This window comes from Mus pahari, unplaced genomic scaffold (genome assembly GCF_900095145.1).
Source record: "Mus pahari unplaced genomic scaffold, PAHARI_EIJ_v1.1 scaffold_10769_1, whole genome shotgun sequence".
Lineage (NCBI taxonomy): Eukaryota > Metazoa > Chordata > Mammalia > Rodentia > Muridae > Mus > Mus pahari.
In genome coordinates this window covers 1-24450 of record NW_018392482.1, presented here as the reverse complement: position 1 = coordinate 24450, position 24450 = coordinate 1, and the positions used below count along the sequence as shown (strand labels likewise).

General features: G+C 37.5%; 1 protein-coding gene across 1 annotated transcript; it reads left to right on the top strand.

The window, feature by feature from the left end:
• The first annotated feature begins 15016 nt into the window (after positions 1–15016).
• Positions 15017–15961, top strand: LOC110315053 (olfactory receptor 2AJ1-like). Its single transcript, XM_021189214.1, has one exon. The coding sequence runs from the start codon at positions 15017–15019 to the stop codon at positions 15959–15961; it is 945 nt and encodes a 314-aa protein (XP_021044873.1).
• The last annotated feature ends 8489 nt before the right edge of the window (positions 15962–24450 follow it).

The following is a 24450-nucleotide window of genomic DNA, read 5'->3' as shown; positions in this document are numbered from 1 at the left end:
ATCTACAAAACCAAATCAAATCAAATCAACCAACCAACCAAAATTATCCAGGACAATTTATCAATTGTCAACATGGCAAACAAACACATCTCTATTTACTTTCAACATTTCCTTTCTCATTTGTCCCCAAATGTCCTGTTATCATTAATATCATGTATAAAAGTTCTAAACTTTTAAATGTCAAATACTATTATTCCAGGGACTGGGCTCAAGTGCACCCTCCTCAATCAGTGTGAGTCAGAGTCTCAGACAGATGGGCATTGAGTCAGTGGGAATTGACAGACAGACTCGATGAGAGAGAGAGAGAGAGAGAGAGAGAGAGAGAGAGACAGAGACAGAGACAGAGACAGAGAGACAGAGAGAGAGTTGGTTGAATCTGAGTGTAATTCTTCAAATCAAGCATCACACTTTTTATACAGAAGAATAACAAGAAACCAGGTGAACACATCTGCTAAGTTACAGTGACACAAAACAAAAGGAATNCATACATCAAAAGATGGCAGGGACCAGGCACCTGTTTACCACTAAGAANGTAGCCAGGTGTAATGCTAGTCTATTGTTAAGCCCACCACCAGGGGTTCTTAGTAAATGCCTGATTATGCTGTTCCTTTGGGCTTAGTGAAGAGACCTGTCTCAGGGGGGATTCCCTAACTCTTTCTTTCTTTCTTTCTTTTTTTTTTTTTTTTTTGAGACAGTGTTTCTCTGTGTAGCCCTGGCTGTCCTGGAACTCACTCTGTAGACCAGGCTGGCCACGAACTCAGAAATCTGCCTGCCTCTGCTTCCCAAGTGCTGGGATTAAAGGCATGTGCCACCATCACCTGGCCTCCCTAACTCTTTCTCAGTAAACCCACCTATTCACTATGCCATTGCACATTCCCTTGTTTGGGTGAGACTTGGCTACTGTCCTAATTAATCACCTGGCAGACTAGCCCTGAGCTATTCTTAGCTCAGTTCTTTGTAATGCCTAATTAGTTTCACTGTCTCTACCAGAAGTAAATTTGAATGTTACTGAATAGGTAACCTTCTCACTGAATTCCTTCTGAATTCCAAACTCTTGGCTTCAAGGATTTTTCTAGGACATTGGAACAATGCTGGAGGCTCACCTACATTAAAATTCAATCTTTAACTGTATTTATAATAAAACAATACTGGAAGAGAGCATACACCATAATAACGCAGTGATAGGGTTTGAGTATACAGGCTATGAGAATGCCAAGGTTCCAGGAGGCTGAATTTCCTTGAAACTCTTTGCCTCATGTGTGCTTCCAGAACTCTCGGCCTGTCAAGCAGACTTCACTGGAGTGGGCATAGCACTATTAAAACTTCAGTCCTTCTAAAACACCCAAACTTTCTTTAAAGGTTCAAATAATCTCTAAAAAAAAATCCAGTTTATAGAAATTTTAGAGAAACTATGAACACTTTTTAAAAAATTTAAAGGATCTTTAATGTGAGCTGCAGTAAAATAAAAAATAAGTTATGATTGTCTAGCTGTGACCTGGCTCTCCATTCTGGAGGAGCCTTGCCAGACTTAACTCGCCATGGCTCTAGGTGACCCAAAACTAAACATCTTGGAGCTCTGCCTAATCATCCATCTGAGTTGCATCCTCCCACCATCCTAGCTGGCTTGCATGAAATAGCTGACAGAGTGGAGTGAAGCACGTGATCTGTGGAGCCCCACTGTCTAGTCTTGGCTGTCTGGTCTCAGGTAGACTTGCAGGTCACCAAGAGTGTCTTGATTCCCCATGAAAAACTTTGGGACCCATAAAACTAATCAGTTTGTAACCCTGTCCAACTACAAATCTTAGACTCTTCTGCCTCCCAGGCTGGTCTTACTGGGACATACCTGCAGAGACTGGTCCTCCAGGGACACTGCCTTCAGACTGAGGTTTGTCTGAAGTACAACCAAGAGATTGGGGTACTGAGATCTATTGTCTGGTACATGGCTCACCCCATCTTCCCGCTAAGTCCTGCTGCCATCAGGATCCTCCTGCCTACACCAGAGCTAACTAGATGACTAAAAGAGAGTTTAAAAACACAATCAACAATACCCAGGGCAATATGGCACCATCAGAGCCCAGCTATCCTACTACAATGAACTCTATATTTCGTCATGTAATTGAAGCACAAGAAGAGGATCTAAATCCAATCTCATAAGGATCATAGAGGCCTTTAAAGAAGACATGAATAGATCCCTTAAGGAAACACAGAAAAATACATACAGAGGTATTAAAAGAGGAAACAAATAAATATAAAGAAATATAGGTAAATACAATCAAGCAGGTGAAAGATATGAATAATGCTATCTAAGACCTGAAAAGGGAAATGGAAGCAATACAGAAAACACAAACTGAGACAATCCTGGTGATGGAAAAACCTAGAAAAGAGTTTTTCTAGGAACTACAGACATAAGCATCACTAGCACTATGAGACATTGAAGACAGAATCATAGGTATAGAAGATACAATAGAAGAAATCAGTATATCAAAGAAAATGCAAACTCTAAAACACCCGTGACACAAAACATTCAGGAAGTCTGGGACACTTTAAAAAAAAAAAAATCAAACCTAAGAATAATAAGNGTAGGAGAAAATTCCCAGTTCAAAGTCCCAGAAAACATCTTCAACAAAATCATAGTAGAAAATTTCCTCAACCAAAAGAAAGAGATGCCTTTAAAGGTACAAGAAGCTTACAGAACCCTAAACAGATTGGACCAGAAAGGAAAAATTTCTGATCACATAATAACCAAAACACCAAGACAGGAGAAAGAATTTTAAAAGCAGCAAGGGAAAAAGGTCAAGTAACATATAAAGGTAGACCTATGAGAATTACATTTGAGCTTCCANTCTGAACTTGTGCCCAGATCAGACCTTGGGTGCTAGCTCTGAAACCAGTCCCACAACACCCAGAGAAATCTGAATCCCAGGTGCTCTAACATGCCCAGGATTACAAGTGAGGCCGCAATATATGCCAAACACCCAGAGTACTGAGACTCCTGGGATCCAGGGACACAGAAACCCCCATCTAGTCAGTGGCATGGGCTCCTTCCAGTTTGAACCTGCTTCTGGAGCAGACCTGTGACACTGGCTCTGTACCCACTCCCACAACATCCAGAGGAAGCTCAACTCCCAGTGGTTTGGACACACCCAGAATCACTCATGCTCTGACACATTCAAGATCATAGTTGAGGCTGAAACATCTTTCCCAACACTCGATGTAAAACCCCTCAGGAACCAGGGAAACATGAACCCCTGCTCAGTCAGAGGCATGGGTTCCTTCCAGCTTGCATCTGTGTCTGGAGCAGACCCAGGGCTCTGGCACCCCATCCACTCCTGCAACACCTATAGAAAGCTTGACTCCCAGGTGCTCTGACAACAGGATCTCAGGAGCTTAGTCACACCAGGATTTCAGGATCCCAGAGGCAGCTTGATACCCAGGACCTCTTACACACTCAGGATCTCAGGATCACAGGATCCCAGAATCACACGATTACAAAGTCAGCTGAACTCCAAGAAGTTCTGACACAACCAGGATTACAGGGGGGACAGGCTTCAGACAGAGACAGCAAGAGAAAGGAGCACTAGAGATAACTAGATGGTGAGCGGTAATCAGAACATAAGCAACAGAAACCAAGGCAACTTGACAACATTAGAACTCCGTTCTCCCACCACACCAAGTCCAGGATACCCAAACACACCTGAAAAGCACGATTCAGATCTAAAAATCCCATCTCATAAATAGATAGAGGAATTTAAGAAGAATATAAATAACTCACTTAAAGAAATACAGGAGAACACAGGTAAACAAGTAGCAGCCATTAAAAAGGAAACAGATAAATCTCTTAAATACAGGAAAACATAATCAAACAGGTAAAGGAATTGAACAAAACAATCCAGGATCTAAAACTGGAGTTAGAAACATTAAAGAAAATACAAAGGGAGAGACCAATCTGCACAGAAGAGCAAATGGGCTGCAGAAGCAACACATCTTCTGGGGCAGGACCCCTTTCAGGTCTCCATCTTCAGCCAGGTGGTAGAACTGAGTTCCAGACCACTGCACACTTTCCCTGCCAGAGAAGAGTTGGCCTCCAGTGAGGGCTCTGATCATGGGAACAGGTGAGAGCACCATCTTGTATCCCAACTAGTCTGTGCAGGAGAGCCATGAGGCTGCAGAAGCAACATAACTTCTGGGACAAGGTCCCTTTTGGGCCTTCATCTTCTGCCAGGAGGCAGAGCTGAGCTCTAGACCTCTGTGCACCTTCCCTGCAAGAGGAGAGCTTGCCTGAGGAGAGTACTCTGACCACTGAAACTCAGGAGAGAGTTGGACTCCCAGGAGTGCTGACAGAGCCTTACAGACTCACAGGAGGAACAAGCTCCAGGCAGAGATAGCTATAACAACTAACACCAGAGATTACCAGATGGTGAAAGGCAAATGTAAGAATCTTACTAACAGAAACCAAGACCACTCAGCATCATCAGAACCCAGCACTCCCACCACAGTGAGTCCAGGTTACCCCAACACACCCGAAAATCAAGATTCTGATTTAAAATCATATCTCATGATGCTGGTAGAGGATTTTAAGAAAGAAATTAATAACTCACTTAAAGACATAGAGAGAACATGTCTAAACAGGTAGAAGGCCTTAAAGAGGAAGCACAAAAAGTCCTTAAAGGATTACAGGAAAACACTGCTAAGTGGGTAGAAGCCCTTAAAGAAGAAGCACAAAAAAAACTTAAAGAATTACAGGAAAACACAGCAAAACAGGTGATGGAATTGAACAAAACCATCAAAGATATAAAAAGGGAAGTAGAACCAATAAAGAAAACCCAAAGGGAGACAACTCTGGAGATAGAAACCCTAGGAAAGAAATCAGGACCCATAGATGCAAGCATCAGTAACAGAATACAAGAGATGGAAGAGAGGATCTTAGATGCAGAAGATTCCATAGAGAACATGGACACAACAATCAAAGAAAATGCAAAAGGCAAAAAGATCCTAACTCAAAACATCCAGGAAATCCAGGACGCAATGAGAAGAACAAACCTACGGATAATAGAAGTAGATGAGAATGAAGATTTTCAACTTAAAGGGCCAGCAAATATCTTCAACCAAATTATAGAAGAAAACTTCCCTAACCTAAAGAAAGAGATGCCCATGAACATAAAAGAAATCTACAGAACTCTAAATAGACTGGGCCAGAAAATAAATTCCACCTGACACATAATAATCAGAACAACAAATGCACTAAATAAAGATAGATTAAAAGCAGTAAGGGAAAAAGGTCAAGTAACATATAAAGGCAGGCCTATTAGAATTACACCAAACTTCTCCCCAGAGACTATGAAAGTCAGAAGATCCTGGACAGATGTTATACAGACCCTAAGAGAACACAAATGCCAGCCCAGGGTACTATACCCAGCAAAACTCTCAATTACCATAGATGGAGAAACCAAAGTATTCCATGACAAAACCAGATTCACACAATATCTTTCCATGAATCCAGCCCTTCAAAGGACAATAAAGGGAAAACACCAACACAATGATGAAAATTACACCCTAAAAAATCAAGAAAGTAATCATTCAACAAACCTAAAAGAAGACAGCCATAAGAACAGAATCTCAACAATAACAACAAAAATAATAGGAAGGAACAATTACTTAACTTTAATATCTCTTAATATCATTGAACTCAATTCCCCAAATAAAAAGACATAGACTAACCATCTGACTATATAAATAGAATCCAAAATTTTGCTGCTTACAGGAAACCCACCTCAGGGACAAAGACAGACACTACCTCAGAGTAAAAGGCTGGAAAATAATTCTCTAAACAAATGGTCCAAAGAAACAAGCTAGAGTAGCCATTNTAATATCGAATAAAATCGACTTCCAACCCAAAGTTGTCAAAAAAGACAAGGAGGGGCACTTCATACTCATCAAAGGTAAAATCTTCCAAGTTAAACTCTCAATATGAATATCTATGCTCCAAATGCAAGGGCAGTCACATTCATTAAAGAAACTTTACTAAAGCTCAAAGCATACGTTGAACCTCACAGATTGATATTAGGAGATTTTAACACCCCACTCTCACCAATGGACAGATCATGGTAACACAAACTAAACAAGAGACATAGTGAAACTAACAGAATTTATGAACCAAATGGACTTAACAGATATCTACAGAATTTTTCATTCTAAAACAAAAGAATATACCTTCGTCTCAGCACCTCACAGTAACATCTCCAAAATGGGCCATATAATTGGCAAAACAAGCCTCAACCAATAAAAGATTGAACTATTCCCATGCATCAGATCACCATGGACTTAGGTTGGTCTTCAAAAACTACAACACAACAGGAAGCCCACATATACACTGAAGCTGAACAATTATCTGCTCACTAATAACTTGGCCAGGGATGAAAAAAGACTTTTTAGAATTTATTGAAAATGAAAGCACAACATACACAAACTTATGGGACACAATGAATGCAGTGCTAAGAGCAAAACTCACAGCTCTGAGTGCCTCCAAAAGGAAATTGGAAAGAGTGTACACTAGCAGCTTAATAGCACATCAGAAAGCTCTAGAACAAAAACAAGCAAATATACCAAAGAGGAGTAGATGGCAGGAAATAACCAAACACTCAAATCCCAGGACAATAAAAACTATTCTCCACAATTAAAGAACTTATGGAGGAATCACCATCCCTGACCTTAAGCTGTATTACAGAACAATCAAGATAAAAACTGCATGGTATTGGTACCATCAATGGAATAGAATTAAAGGCCCTGAAATGAAACCACACACTGATGAATACTTGATCTTTGATCAAGGAGGTAAAGCCATCTGCTGGAAAAAAGACACCATTTTCAAAAAATGGTGTTGGTTCAACTGGTGGTCAACATGTAGAAGAATGAAAATAAATCCATTCTTATCTCCTTGTACAAAGGTCATGTACAAGTGGATCAAGAAACTCCTCATAAAATCCAATACACTGAAATGAATAGAAGAGAATGTGGGGTAGAGGTTGGAACTCATGGATACAGGGAAAAATTTCCTTAACAGAACAGCAATGGCCTGTGCTGTAAGATCAAGAATCGACAAATGGGCCGAAGCTGCTTGTGGACGTTGTACATCGTGGTGCGCACTAGGCTCCGCACCACGATGTACAACGTCCACAAGCAGTCCCATATATAAAAACAACTCAAGAAATTAAACTGCAGAAAACCAAATGACTCTATTAAAAATTGTGTACAGAGCTAAACAGAGAATTCTCAACTGAGGAGTATCGAATGGCTGAGAAGCATCTAAAGTAATGTTCAACATCCTTAGTCATCAGTGAAATGCAAATCAAAACAACCCTGAAATTCCACCACACACACAGTCACAATGGGTAAGATCAAAAACTCCCTTGACAGCAGGTGCTGGCAAGGANGTGGAGAAAGAGGAAAATTCATCCATTGTTGGTGGTATTGCAAGCTGCTCTGATCACTCTGGGAATCAGTCTGGCAGTTCCTCAGAAAAATTGGACATAGTACTATCAGAGGACCCAGCTATACCACTCCTGAGCATATACNGAAAAGATGATCCAATATATAACAAGGACACATGCTCCATTATGTCATAAAATCCTTATTTATAATACCCATTAGCTGGAAATAATGCAGATGTCCCTCAACAGAGGAATGGGTACAGAAAATGTGGTACATTTCCACAATGGAGTATTATTCAGCTATTAAAAACAACGACTTCATGTAATTCTTAGGCAAATTGATGTAACTGGAAAATCATCCTGAGTGAGGTAACCCAATCACAAAAGAACCCATATAGTATGCACTAACAAACTGACAAGTGGATATTAGCCCAAAAGCTCATAATACCCATGATCACTGACCATATGAAGCTCAAGAAGAAGGAAGACCATAGTGTGGATGTTTCAGTCCTTCTTAGAAGGGGGAACAAAATTCTCTTGGGAGACAGAGTGTGGAGGGACATGGGAGGAATGGGGCCAAAAATGGGGTGCTAGATCAGGTATGGGAGAAGATGAGGATGATATTCAGACAGTCAGGGATTTGAACAGAGGTGTGTAGCAATGGGGGATGGGCAACTGGGTGTAGCCACCAGCATATCTCAGATGCCAGGAAAGTAAGAGATTCCCAGGACTCAATGGGTATGAGATTAGCTGAAATGTCCAACAAAGGGTAGGGAGAACCTGTAGAGACCTTATCCAGAGGTTAGGCAAGGCACCGGGGTGGGGAATGGGGTCACCCATTTATGTCCAAATTTTTAACCCCAAATTGCTCTTGTCTAACTGAAAATATGGGGACAAAGTGTGGAGCAGAGACTGAAGGAAATTCCATTCAGAGACTGGGGATTTATCCTGTATACTGTAACAAAACCCTATTGCTGATGGCAAGAAGTGCTTGCTGACAGGAGCCTGATATAGCTGTTTCCTGAGAGACTCTGCCAGAGCCTGGCAAATACAGATGTGGATGCTTGCATGCAGCCAGTGGACTCAGCACAGGGACCTCAGAGGAAGAGTTATGGAAATGACTGAAGAAGCTGAAGGGGTTTGCAACCCCATAGGAAGAACAACAATATAAACCAACCAGATCTCCCAGAGCTCCCAAGGACTAAATCATCAACGAAAGAGAACACATGAAGGGACCAAGGGCTACAGATGCATATGTTTCAGAGGATGGCCTTATTTGGCATCAATGGGAGGAGAGGCCCTTGGTCCTCTGAAGGCTAGATGCCCCAGTGCAGGGGAATGCCAGGGTACAGTGTGGGTAATGGGAGGAGTAACCTCATAGAAGGTGGGGGAAGGTGTATGGGATAGTGGGTTTGCAGAGGGAAAACTGGGAAAGGGGAAAACATGTGAAATTTAAATAAATAAAATATGAAACAAAGAAATAAAAACTGAAGGTGAAAATGAAGTCAAATATCTTTTGAAGCAGGCCTTGATATATCGAGGCCTATACCTATCAATATATGAAGTCTACATACTTTTCTATTTTTTAATCTTTTGTAAGTATACAAGTAACATGATTTGTGCTGAAAGAAAAGTATTTCCAGCACTAGGAGGTGCACACAAAATCCTACCTTACCTGGATCACTGCCCTGACAGAGCCTACTGCTTTTTCTGAGAACAGAATTGATATGCATTCTTCCTGACTCTTTCCTGAATATTTCANAAATAATGTCTGCACGTGTTTTTAGACATGCGATCATATTGATATTGTCCTTGCTTTTTCTCACTTAATAAAAAATATTCACCCCAATCTGTATCATACACACATAGAGAGGGTTGCCTTGGTCATGGCGCCTCTTCAATCCAGTGGGCACATCAAGAATGCTGCCTGGAAATAATGTCCAATCTCTGTGGGCCTCCTGTTGTAGTTTGACAGATAGAAAAATAAAGTGATAGTTATAAGATACTATGTGGGGCTGCCTATAAATCTAGTACTTGTAANACTGAGGCAGGAGATTATCATAAGCTGGGTCCAATCNGGCTACTTAGTGAGATCTAGGTCATCTTGAGTTACCTGTCTCAAACTTAGAATAAATCATGTAAGGTGNTAATAAATAAGAGATGTTTGCAATCATGCTTGAAGTTTTGAAATGCATGGAAAAGTTTAGTCAGGCATTATAACAAAATTCACAAAATATCAGAGTGCTACATTCATTGATATTTTTGATTGTTATTTTTTGATGATATGATTCTCAGACCCTTTCTTTTTCCCACAAAAAATGCTACAGTGCACTTAATTTTCCCCACACTGGCCACTACTGCATGCCTAGATGACTCCCAGGGGATCCAATTTTCTACGCTTTCCTATCAAAAGATGGCTGCTTTCTCTCTCAGGTACCACATACAAAGAATTTCAAGGAGAGTAGATGTCTTCCACGTTTATTTATGTTGCATCCTCATTATCCATGGCCAGTTTGAGTTGATCTGAAGTGGATGCTGGATGTGAGAGGCCTTCCATCATATCTATAGACGGCATTAATAATAACATAAGAAAGTGATCAGAATCCTAAGTGAAGATGCCCCCTTGTACTGNTGAATCTAGAGGATAAAGTGGTAAGTCAGGAATGGTCTGATGTGATAAATAAGGGGGCAGGAAGGAAGACTTGGTTCTGCTGAGATGCACTGGTTGATTCACCATGTGCCTGGATACACTGTGGTAATCCCCAGTCCTGGAGTGCAGCAAGTGAACTCATGTAAGCACCCCACTTACTGACTGAGGTAGTCACTATTGTTTCTCCAGTCAAGAACAGATAANCCTCAAAGAAGTAATTTATACATTCTTGATTGGCACCCACAGTTAAGAGGTTGGTTGCCACAGTGAAGCTGTGTAGCTCATCTGGACCTCTGAAGAAACTCTGGTGCCCATCTGATAATGATGTATCTTTGATGTTGCCCTTAACATTGAGTTCTTTTCTTTGTCCACACTCCGTCCTCCCTATTTGACCCATAGGAGACATAAAATTGTTCACAAACTGTGTGATCACATTTGCCAATGATACTTTAAGGAGGTTTACCATTTAAAGTGGTGACAGTCAGACCTATAACTTGACAGTCCTTGTGCTTCAAAAACAGTTCTTCTGTTTTAAAGCAGTATCATCCTAATGTGCTGTCAAGGTACAGATTTTATTCTTTTGATTGTTCAAAAATTAGACAAATATGGGTTGCATTGAATATGTATTACAATAATAAGTTTGAAGAGTAAGAATCTTAGCTTATATCTTTCAGCAAAGTTATCTCTTCAAGAGAGTGCTCTAGGCAGAGTGCTTGAGAAGGAATGACCTGGGGTTCTTGCAATAATGCAGACACTCCACATCCTGTACTGACATGCTCTAGTATTGAAGCACAGATCTCATTAAGATTTTTATTCTTACCAGGCCCTTAGTCACATGACTTGTGTTATATCCTTCCATGTGTGAGACATATACATGTTTATCAGCAAAACCTAATTTTTCACTTTGCTAACTCTAGCCTGACTTTATCTTACCGCTGCTGGAAATTGCCAATTATGTCAACAATGTTTGCATTTTTCCATTCTTGAAACCAGCAACAAAGCCTTATTCACTGCCACCTGTGGGTTTGTTTGTTTGTTTGTTTGTTTTTTCTTTTGGTTTTTATGATTATTGTTGTTTTTTTTTTTTTTTGGTTTTTATTTTTGTGCTAGAACAGATAAGTGGAACCAGACAATCCACAATGTCATTTTCAAGATTCATTGATCACTTTCTTCTTTTCTTTCAGCCACCTCTACTATATGGGAAATATCTTATAGATACTGTAATTCAGCTTTATCAGGCATATAATATAATAGAAATTTTCTGTCTTCAGTGAGGCAGACAGGTAGTGCATATAAAATAAGTATTTTTTTTATAATCTTTTAAAAGGAAATAGGCGGTGATGTTGGCAAGCTGCAGCAGGTCTTGTGATTGAGAATGTACTCATTTGATAAGGAAGTGGAGCCACAGCTTTATGTACTTGTAATCCTTCCATATGAGTGTGTTCATAATCATGTGCTGATATTTATACAATGGAAGTCATAAAGGTATGCTGTTTTAGTTCCCACCGACATGAACTAATAATGGAGAACAGCATAAGTTAGTCACTTTCTACAGGGTTCAGGAAAATAAATAGCACAGGATTATAAACTCGATGCTGATTCAGTGTAAATGTTCAATTGAAAGTTGAGAGATGAGCTATGTATATTTAGAATTGCCATGTTTTCACACACTTCATGGAATATGAAAAGACATACTACGTGAACATTGTTTACACAGTCAGAACTTGTAGATATATGATTTGTGTAGTGTAGTTTGTGTATAGGAGAGAAGTAAAGAGATTTAGAACTATTTCCCCTGCACAAAATGACACCATACTGAATCCATGAGCTCTAGAATCATAAATGCCCATTCCTGGCTTTGTTGGGAGAAGGCTATTAGAGGGAATTTATTGTAATAGCTCCTCAGCATTTGGCATTATGAATTTGATGACAGTGTGAAGTGTATGATTTTATTAAATCTGGCTGTCAGTAAAAACTGTAGATATATGACAACTTTGCTGTGATTGTATGTAGCTAGAGTGTTAAAAGGACACACACACACACACACACACACACACACACCAAACAAATAAGCAAATAAGCAAGCAAGCAAGCAAGCAAAAAACAGTTGTTGAAAAATGAATTTGTGATCAGCTTTCTTAAAGGCTCAGCAGTGTCTTTTTTTTTTCTAAGCATATGTTCAAGTGTATTTCTTAGTGAGAAGCTGCCTGTACATTCACACCCACTATGTTAAAATCTCTTCTAGGGAGTCCTCAATTCCACTTAACTATACAGGGAGTGATAATGTAACATAATTTCTCCTGGCTGAGTTTTGTCTTGGCATCTTCATCTATAGTTTCCAAGGCTTTACCGTTCTCTTATCTTTTCCTCTTCCTTATCACCCCCTCCTATCTAAACTACCTTAGAATATTAACAAATACAGAAATAACAATAGTTAGAATATAGCAACTATGGAAGACAATTAACATAACAATTCTAGCAACAGCCTTAGCCATTGTTTCTTGCTATTCTAAGTGCTGCTTCCCCCCCCCCACCTCCAGCATGTATTTAATATGTTTCATTTAATCTTAAAACATTCTAGTAAGTACTGATATAATCTTGATTGAACTTCAGAGAAAATTTAAATCAAATTCTCATGTAGTTTTGTATCTGGTCTGTGTTTTGTTTACAGAGACAGAAACTATATTTTAGGATAGTTTATTTGCCTTAAATTTTCTTATTTTGTTTTAAGACAGTGAGATGTAGTTTATATGGCTACCTTAAGACATATTTTTGAACTAACAGTACTTCAATTTGTAGTGGAGAAGTTATCACATTTCTTTCACCCATGCAATGTATTATCTACTAAAAATGAGTATGCTTCAGTGTTTACTGAATTTTTAAATTCTAGTGCATGAGTTTGTAGGAACCAACAGTACTTGGAATGAAACCTCAGTTTATGTACACAGTCAGTAATCACTAATGCTAGACTATATTGCTGTTCACATACAGATTCTTATATTTTTGGTTGTGAGCCTAGCCTTTAACGGCTGAGCCATCTCTCCAACCCCACATATAGATTCCTACCAACCAAGTGAAGTTAGAGGCTTGAAGATATTATGATTGAAGTTAACAGTGGGTCATTTATAGGTTCAAACAATAAAATTGCTGCTCTCATGTAAGTATGCAATTAAATGTAATTATTCTCAACTACTTTCGTATCAAAAATTTGTCAATAAGTATTCTTCTTAGAGTTGAATGAATAGTAACATCTATTTTATTGAACAATGACTACTAGCAAAAATTTAAAAGAATTTGCATACTTTTTCTGGAGAATTGAAATAAGATAGTAAAGTGAAAATGTAATCTAAGCAATTTTAAGTTATTGTGCATATGGTATATTTTAATAGTTACCATAACTACTGAGTAGAGAACAGTTAGATGGGTTTGCAGGTAAAGGCATTTGTCGCTTAAACCTGGTGACCTTAGCTTGATCCTAGGAACACATGTAAAACTGGAAGGAAGCAATGACAACATCATGCTACTGTGTATAGCAGAAAGACCAGGAGGCCTCAGCACGACATGAACAGCTACAGGCAAGCAAGGAATGCTGAGAATTGGAGAAGTAGTCTTCCCCAGGGACGAGCACACTGCTTGGTTACTCAATTCCAGATGGTCACTCTGAAGATAAACATAAAATGCTGTATAGACTGAGCACATACTTATTAATCACCAGATCCCTCATACAACTACAGTTAATGAAAAGTGAGGCCATGGATTTGGAAAAGAGCAAGGAGGAGTTTAAAGGTAGAAAACTGCAGGGGGAACTGATATATTATAATTCCAAAAATAATTTTTAAAGCATGAAAAAAGATAACTGACTCTAAAGAACTGATCTGCTGGCCCCTGCATGTGTTTACATATGTATATACTTGTACACATTAGTAAATAAATAAAATGAAGGAAATTAATAGAGAGTACTATAAGGCTTATATAGTTTATAATAAGTTAGTCTATAGCCGTGTCTAAAACTAGAAAGAAATTTCAAAGTGAATTTAATGGAACCTTGCTCAGTGATGAGAAATGTACAGCCTGCATTACCAAGTGGATAAGAGCAATGAATTCTGTGTGTGACTAACAAGGTAGATATCAGGAAGGCCTCTTTTGCAGGCCAGTTGTGATAATAATGAACTATATAAGTTAAGGATTGCAAATATCTTTCAGGAAAAAAAGAAATATTTTAGATATATGCAAAATTTCTTTCTCTATCCCTGTTTTTGTCTCCCTGTATCTGTCTGTCTGTTTCTATCACACACACACACACACACACACACACACACACACACACACACACTGCTGTTTAATCACAGTCATTTGAAAGAAGTGCTGTATGTTTCTAAAACTAATCATGTTTCGCTCCCTTCATTGTGTCAGACTCAGCACAAAATGACCCACACAATTCATGCTGCTGTTATTCTTCCTCACTTCCTTTTATAACTGGAGCCCATTGTTCTTTATCCAAGATTTTAAAGTGGAGCAGAGTGTAACAGAGCAGGGATGTCTGGGTTTCAACTGGAACATACAATTAATTAATGAATGATATTTTTCAACGCCCAGATTCTAGGGAGAGTCCCACCACAAGGAAATCTGAGTGGAGATTTCATAGTATGTGCAATTGTGAAAGGTTTATTCGAGAAATGAGTGGGCTTGAGTAAAGCATATGAAAGTAAGTGCAGTTACAAAATCTGAAATATAAAACAGTCCATTCCAAACTGAATATTAAATTTTGTTAGACCAAAAAAACATAGACTTGTATAACATATCTACTCTGAAACCCTCTATGAGGCACTTGATGGTGAATACAAATTACATATCAACCCACTTTGTTATGTAAACTTATAAGTAAGCCCCAGATTTAACAACTTTTTCATAATCAAATAAACATCTCTTTGTAGGTAATATGATGGAACATGAGAACTACACCTTCAACAGCGATTTCATCCTCTTGGGACTGTTCTCTTCTTCAAAGACAAGCTTAACTTTTTTCTCATTTATATTTTTCATTTTTATTATGACTATAACAGAAAATGCCCTCATGATCCTCCTAATCCACAGGGATTCTCGACTCCATACCCCAATGTATTTCCTGCTCAGTCATCTCTCCTTCATGGATATCTTGCACATTTCCAACATTGTTCCTAAAATGATTGCTGACTTTCTCTCAGGCAGCAGAACTATTTCCTTTGCAGGCTGTGGTTTCCAGATATTTCTCTCCCTTACCTTGCTAGGTGGTGAGTGTCTTCTCCTGGCAGCCATGTCCTATGATCGATATGTGGCCATCTGCCACCCACTTCGCTACCCTGTGCTGATGAGGGATAGCTTCAGTGGGCTCCTGGCTGCAGGCTCCTGGCTAGTGGGGATCTTCAATTCCATAGTACATACAGGTTTTGCACTCCATTTCCCCTACTGCCACTCAAGAGCCATTGATCACTTTTTCTGTGAAGTCCCTGCCATGTTGAAGTTGTCATGTATAGACACAACACACTATGAGCGAGGGGTTTATGTGAGTGGCATTATTTTTCTGTTGATCCCATTTTCCATGATCTCTATATCTTATGTGCAAATTCTCCTCACTGTTTTCCAAATGCAGTCGTCAGGGGCCCGGCAAAAGTCCTTTTCCACCTGTTCCTTCCACATGGTTGTTGTCATAATGTACTATGGGCCATTCATTTTCACATATATGAGACCTCGCTCTTACCACACTCCAGGGCAGGATAAATTTTTGGCAATATTCTACACCATCTTGACACCCACACTCAACCCCATAATATATAGCTTTCGGAATAAAGATGTCCTCATGGCTGTGAAAAACATAGTCCAAAGTAATTTTCTGAATAAAAAATGATTAGAAAAATGCCTCATTTTTGTGTTTTGTAAACTCATGTTTTTAGCTCTTTTTATACATTTACTTCAGAGTAATGAATAATTGTACCCAGGTATATTTTTATATGTGTTTAGAATACCCATGGTAAAGTCTTGCTTTGCTGTAGTAAGGCAATAATAGAGCATCATTTAAGAACTCTGGAAATTCATTAATGCATGTATAGTACATATGGTAGAATTTATATGCAAGCCGCTATAGAAATTATTCAAAGTAATGCAAAGAAAAATTTTTCTTATTAAAATTAATTGATTTACTTTACTAATAGCAACAAAATACAAAGGTATATTTTAATTTGGAAAAATTTAAGTATATCTCATCTAATCATTTGAATAATTGTTTTTAACAAACATCATAAAATAAGTAATTTAAAATGAGCACACATTGTATAAAGTTATAACTGATGGAAATTCACTAATTTGTTTTTTACAGTTAGGTCTTTTACGATGATCACAATACATTTGAGGATTTTGTAACTTCTGTGTTCATTTCATAACCACTGTCAGGTTAAGAGATGTCCTTATTGATGGGTGCTGCACATTTTCCTTTTGTATGATATCCTTTTATGTAAAGACATCAACTCAGAATTTTAAGCTTCACTTTTCTATCAATTTCATATGCTGCCTGGCTTATTTTGACTTCTTTTGTAACTTTGTAAAGCTTTCAACCTTTCATTTTCTGCAGTATAATATGTTTTTGCAATGCTGATAATTTAACACAGTTTGTGGTATTCATAGAGTAGGTGTGGCAGTGATGGAGGAAGCATGCCACTATGGGTGGGATTCGAGCTCTCAGAAGATCAAGACAGGCCTATGGTGACTTATTCTCTTCCAGCTGCTTGAAGATTCCAGATGTGGAACTCTCAGCTACCATTCTAGCATCATTCTTACCTGCTTGCCACCATGCTTCCTTCTGTGATAATAATTGGCTGAATCTCTGAATGGCAAGCCAGTTCCAATTAAATGATTTTTTTTTTATACATGGTGGCTTGATCATGGTGTCTCTTTACAGCAAGAAAACCCAAGCTAAGATACAGTTTATGCTATTGATTTTATTTAATGAAAAATTTATTACTCTCTTTTTTAATAGGTTATTGCCAGTATTTTATAGCTTAACACCCTTTTTCTTATGAAGATTCCCAGTAGACTGACAGATTATGCAAGCATAATATTACAGTGAAACATGTTAATATGACCACAGGAATTGTGGTTATAAATGTCTTATTTTTATTCATAATTTTCTTGAAAAAAAATCAAGACAGAGAAACAAAAATTTTTGCATGTAACAACAATTAATGAAATAAGAGATCATGAATTTGAAAGAGAGAAAGGAGGGGGATATAAGGACCTTTGGAGAGAAAAAGAGAAGGGGGAAGTGATATAATTATATTCTAACAAAAGCTTACAAATCTAGCAAGTTATTATTTGAGAAATTGATTTTATGATACATTGATGGGAAGCATAGCACAAAATATTTAAAAAGACTATTCTGGAAAATATTCTTAGAGCATTAAGTGCATTGTAAAATTATCTTTTAGTACTTGGATTTCAAAAGTTGCTGATATAGGCATAAAGGAAGCAATTATGTTCTTAATTAAGTTTTATGTCCTCAGTGCAGAACTTTTAACTTTTTTCCCTATAACTTTTTGTCATTTTATACTAAAGATTGGTATTTAATTAGAAATCATGTAAAACTTGAGCTTTGTGCAAGGTGACAAATATGGGTCTATTTTCATTTTTATACATATCAACAGCCAGTTAAACCAGCACCATTTGTTAAATATGCTTTCTTTTTTTCCATTGTATATGTTTGGTTTCTTTGTCGAAGATCAAGTGCCCGTAAGTGTGTGGTTTTATTTCTGGGTCTTCAATTCTACTCCACTGATCACCCTGTCTGTCTCTGTACCAATACCATGCATGCAGCTGGAGGCCGGGGATGGTGATTTCCCCAGCCATTCTTTTATTGTTGAGTGTTGTTTATGCTATTCTGTTTTTTTTTCTTTTACTTTTCTTTCTTTTTTATTTTTGTCTTCCCAGATGAATTTGAGAATTGATTTTTACCAAGCAGCATGCACCAGCTGATATGAAGCCCCCACAACACATATACAGCAGAGGACTGCTGGGTCTGGGTTTAGTCAGAGAAGATGCACCTAACCCTCAAGAGCCTGGAGGCCCCAGGGAGTTTAGATGTCTGGTGTGGTGGGGGTCACGAATGAGGATATTCTCAGGGAGACAGGGATCAGGGAGGAGGTATTGGATGTGGGACAGTTGGAAGGTGGACTGGGAGAGGAATAAAATCTGGAGTTTAAAATAATAATAGTAAAAAAATCATGTAAAACTTACTAGTATAAAAATGACCACATACCTATCGCTAGGAGAAATTAAAAGTTAAATGGAAGCCCTAAAATTTATACACAAACACACACACATACATACACATATCACACACATATATTCATATGTATATGAATATTCATATTTGTATGAATATACACATACACACATATACATATACAATACATGTACCTATACATATATATATATATATATTTAAATATGCCTTTTTTACTTTTGTAATAGAAAAGAATTATACAATGTGTCACATTTTGTCTTCACCAACTCCTCTCAGAACTTTATCATCTCTCTAACAATTCAACTTCATTTTTTCTCTCTCTCCAAGAAAAACAAAATAAAACAAACAAATCAAACAAACAAAGCACAGATTTAAAAAACGTCTCTTGTGCATGCAAGTTTCCAGAAAGAAGCTCTAACTGAAGAGGATGATTGGTCAGAATTTCAAGGGTCTCACAGGGATTTTAATATTCCAGGCTCAAAGCAAAATTAAGATTCTCTTGGGTCATTTCTAGCTCTGTTTGCAGGGCACTTCTGTGTGACCTGCAGTCTGCAAGACTATTATGTAAATCCTCTGGAATGTATCTCCAGCTCCCTAACATCCACCAACCCAAAATCTAATCAGGAAGCACCTGATTAGATCCACCAACCCAAAATCTAATCAGGAAAAGCACAGAGCTTTTCCCGTTTTCCTTTTATTTTGGCTGCTGTACTTGAAAAGTATGCTGATTTATGAGTTACTTTGTTCTGTTGCTACAAAAACTTCATGAAATTGTTATCTTCTTGGAACATGGAATTTAGGACAACCTAAATATATATTCTTAGGTCATAGGCACTAATATTTGTAAGTGTATGTAAGTATTGTTTACATGTATCTGTGACTTTATGTCATTTATTTGGTACCAAATGGGTTTACAAGTAAGTGATCATGTAATTTATAATTAGTAAATTTAGCCTTAATTCATTTCAGTTTACATTGTAACTTGCGTTTTAATGGAAACAAAATCTCAGCTCTAACAACCTAATTATATGGGCTTGCATACCTGTCCTGGTTCACCAAATAAAGACACAGTGTAATAATGAGGGGGTAGAATGAATATTTCATAGTGTGAATATACTCAGTAAAAGAATACAGAATCTGATGAGCTTCAGACTTGGGTATTTGTTCAGATCCTTAAGTTTAGACAGGATTCTTAAGCCAAACATCAGAGCAGTACAACATTAATCCTTGTCTGAATCATCATTCTGCAAGGCTTTTCAAGAAGTTCCTCCAGGATTTCTCAAGGAGGTTGGTGTTACAGGAAGATAAATGGGTTTTCAAATGATGATTACTCTAAGATGCAACTTTCTTCTAATGAATAATTGCTTTAATAAAAAGAAGTATTCTGAATTATCTATTCAAGGGATTAAAACAATGACTTAGCTCCAGGCTTTGATCAGGATGAACATCTTGCCCCAACCCAGTTCCCTCTGTCCATTATATTTTATCCCATTACTCCATATATGAAATTTGTCCTATGATCCAGACTGGTCAGTACAAACAGTGCTCAGACCCTTCTTGATGACTTAAATCTTCTATCTTTAACCCAATGTATTCAATCATCAGACTGAGCCTAGTTCCAATATCTAGTCCTCTAACTCAGTGTGAGGAAATCCACCCATACCTTTACAATCTTCAGTCTTGTCCAGGATATATATCCATGTTCCAGTCAAGTCTATTGAGACCATATTGGATACAAAATTTTTAAAAAAGTGCATATGCTCAGGACTCATCCCTGAAAGACAAACTATATAAAATGTTGAACATTATACCTCCCCATAAATTCACCAGTCTATATAAATGCTCTCTAGTGAGAGTTGTCTAGTTGGACCCAGTACAAATTGTTAAAATAGAAATTATACAATGCTTAAATATTCAAGTTGTTTAAAGAAGACAGAAACAAACATATGAATGAATTTAAAGAGACTAGTAATAAATAAGTGAGTGTTATCCAACAAACAGAACAAAACAAAATAAAAACCATGGCTCAATTAAATGATGAAGATGATTAGAATTCAAGGTTGAGATGGAAAAACTAAACAGCTTCAAGATGGAATTTTAAAACTCAATAAACTAGTTTAATATCTCATAGGGGAAATCCATATAAGTAGAACACATTAAGTAGAAGATTATGTCTTAAGGATAAAATATTAGATCACATAAGCATAATATATGTAAAGCAAAAACAAAAGAAAGGAGCATCCAGGAATTGTGTGATACCAGGAAGAACAAATATTTGAATTATCAGAGTAGCTGAGAGAGAAGACTCAGGTTTATGGCTCAGATCTTCAGCAATATTGTAGAAGAAAACTTTCCAAAATTAAGGAAATATACACCCATACATACACAAGAAGCACACAAGACCAGAAAAGCAACTACTTGTCACATATTATACTCAAAATGGTAAGTATTAAGTAATTAGAAAGAGTTTTGAAAGCTAAAAGAGGAAAACCAAAGTCACAATATAAAGAAAAATCCATCAAAATGATCTTCCTCAGTGATGATTTAAAAGCCAAGAAGGATCAACTACAACGTACTCCAAATTCTAAAAGACCATAGATGCCAAATTGGATTACTGTACCCAGCAAAAAAAAAAACAAAACAAAACAAAAAAACAAAAACAAAAACAAAAACAAAACAAAAAAAACCTTCTGTAATACAGACTAAAAGAATTTATGTTTAGCAAACCAGCTCCATGGAGAATATTAAAGCCATACTTCAGAATAAAGAAAGCAATAAACATAGTTGAGTTACTCTAGAAAGAACACAAATAATGGTATGATTACTAATTACAGAAACACAAGGTACAACTAAGAAGTAAAACAGAAACACAATAATGGTAATCAGCACTCAACTTTTAATACTTTTTTAATATTATTGGCATTAACTTTGGATTCAATCAACAGACTCAGATTGAATCCAGACAAGGAAAAAAAAAATCCATCCTGTTGTCTTCAAGAAACTCATCTTGACATTAAAGATAGGCACTACATGAAAGTCAAAGAATGACTTAAAGGACCCAAAGCAAGTGAATAAAAGAAACCAGCATGCATTCATATCCAAATAGCTGACAAGACATTGCACTGAAACTGACCATAAGAGATTAAACAAGGTCAGTTTATTCTAATAAAGGAAACAATTAATTAAGAAGACATTACAATCCTAAAGCAAATAAGCACCAAACTCTGGCTAACCAAATTTTATAAAAAGTGTACTACTGGAATTTAAAACAAAGATTAACAAAAAATAACACTGGGCTATTTTTTTTCTCCTAAATGGCTCTCTACCTTCTATTTTTTAATTAGATATTTTCTTTATTTACATTTCAAATGCTATCCTGAAAGTCCCCTATACCCTCCCCTGCCCCTGCTCCCCTACCCACCGATTCCCACTTCTTGCCCCAGCATTCCCTTGTACTGGGGCATATATAGTTTGCAAGACCAAGGGGCCTCTCTTCCCAATGATGGCCGATTAGGCCATCTTCTGCTACATATGCAGCTAGAGAACAAGCTCTGGGGGTACTGGTTAGTTCATACTGTTGTTCTACCTATAGGGTTGCATCCCCCTTCAGCTCCTTGGGTACTTTTTCTAACTCCTCCATTGGGGGCCCTATGTTTCATCCTATAGATGACTGTGAGCATCCACTTCTTTATTTGCCAGGCACTGGCATAGCCTCACAAGAGAGAGCTATATCAGTGTCCTTTCAGCAAAATCTTGCTGGCATGTGCACTAGTGTCTGGGTTTGATGTTTGATGATGGGATGGATCCCCAGGTGGGATAGTCTCTGAATAGTCCATCCTTTCATCTTAGCTCCAAACTTTGTCTCTGTAACTCCTTTCATGGGTATTTTGTTCCCTATTCTAAGGAGAAATGAAGTATCCACACATTGATCTTCCCTCTTCTTGGTTTTCTTGTGTTTTTCAAATTGTATCTTGGGCATTCTAAGTTTCTGGGCTAATATCCACTTATCAGTGAGTGCATATCTAGTGACTTCTTTTGTGATTGGGTTACCTCACTAAGCATGTTAGCTTCCAGATACAATACTGGGCTATTTCAATACCCCACTTTCTCTAGTACACAAGTCATCAGGATGAAAAATAAATAGAGAAATGTAAGAATTAAATGATATGATACATAAAATGGATTTAGCAAGTATCCACAGAATATTCTATCCAGACATCCAAGAATATACATGTGGAACTTTCTCTAAAATAGGCCACATCTTTGAAAACAAAACAAAATTTGTCATAAAAATTCAGAAAAATGAAATAACTTCATATGTTATATCTGATCATAGTGTGATAAAATTTAAAGAGATTTAAATTTAAATCTTTAGAGATTAATCAGTTCATTACTAATTTATGAATGAATCAAAGAATTGATATAAATAAATTCTACAGCTAAATGAAAATGAAAATGCTACACAACAAAACCTCTGGAACAGGTTAAAAGCCCAAAGTTAGTAGTAGTAAAAAATAGTAAAAATCAGAGCAGAAATTAATGAACTAGAGACAAAGAAATCATTACTAAGATCTGATTAATCTAAAGACTTTTTTTTTTTATTGAGATGGTGTGATCGACAGATCCTTGGCTTAACTAACCAAAAGAAGTAAAACAATGACTCAAAAAGGAATAACTACAAAGAGCAGAAAAGAATGTTAGAATACTATAAGGAGCTAGAGAAAGTACCCAAGGAGCTGAGGGGGTCTGAAGCCCCATAGGAACAGAGGAGGAACATCAATATGAACTAACCAGTACCTCCAGAACTCCTTGGAACTAAACCACCAATCAAAGAAAACATATGGTGGAACTGGTGGCTCTAGCTGCATATTTAGCATAGATTGGCCTAGTCGGTCATCAATGGGAGGAGAGGCCCTNGGTCCTGTGAAGGTTCTATGCCTCAGTATTGGGGAATGCCAGGACTGGGGAAGGGAGTGGGTCCGTTGGGGATCAGGGGGAGGGGGAGGGTATGGGGGTTTATTTAAATTACTGCTTTTATTTCACTCAGGCTCTAGATGAGTTTAAATAGTTTATTTCATTTTGATTTAATTTTGGTAGGTTGTATACTTCAACAAATTAATGCATTTCTCTTAGGTTTTTCAGTTTGCTTGAATACAGATTTCATAATACTTTGAATTTCCTCAGTATTCTGTTCTAGTGTCACTCTTTCATCTCTAATATTATTAATTTGAACACTTACTCCTCTTTTCATCTGTCGTTTTTGTGTGCCATTTCTTCTTCCTTTTTTAAAGCATTTTAAATTTTTCTTTATTAATATGTAATATCTTTATTTTTTTTACCTAGATATAGAAAAATGGCATTAGGAGACTGCTTTCAGCTTGCCAGCTTCTAGGCAAGGAAGGATTTCTATTAATCTAAGCATACTGAGATAAAGAGGAGGTATATTTTCTCAAGCAGAGAATCCTCCCGTTCTGCCAACTAAGCTGCAAACTGGAGGAAGTGGCCTTCAGGTTCCTTTTCTCATGATAAAGTAACTTTGTTTATAGTTTAATTAGACAACACAAGAAAGAGTTGGACTGAAGACAGATTTCTCAGTTTGCCTTGAGGTTTGGTCACTTTGAACTAAGATAAGATATTGCTGGGTAAACAGCACCTGATGGGATCAAGAAACCATGGGAAATCTTTATTTTGCTTTCTCTATAATGGATGCTGAAGCTTTGAATAAAATATGAATTGGCTGAGTATGTCTGTGTGCCCCTTGTATCCTGTCCATGCGACTCTACCTTTGAGACCACTATGCACTAGACATTGACAAGTGGTACCCAATTACAGGGGACTCAAGTAAGGAAGTTTTGCAGGAGGGCTGGAAACTTTGGTGGATAAACCTTGTTATAAATGAGTAACCTTTTACTGCTTAAAACCTCATTGTGCAGGGTGCTTACAAAAAAAAAAAAAAAAAAACAAAAACCTCTCTATATAGGGAAAATGGACAAGCTTTCTATTTCTAAAATTTCTTTGCTGCAGCATGTGTGATTTTTCTTCTGAGGCATGTTTATAGGTATATAAGTATGTATGTAAATCTGTATGAATATATGTGGAGT

Coding starts and splice junctions, on each gene's coding strand:
- LOC110315053 (XM_021189214.1), top strand. CDS start 15,017: ATGATGGAACATGAGAACTACACCTTCAACAGCGATTTCATCCTCTTG.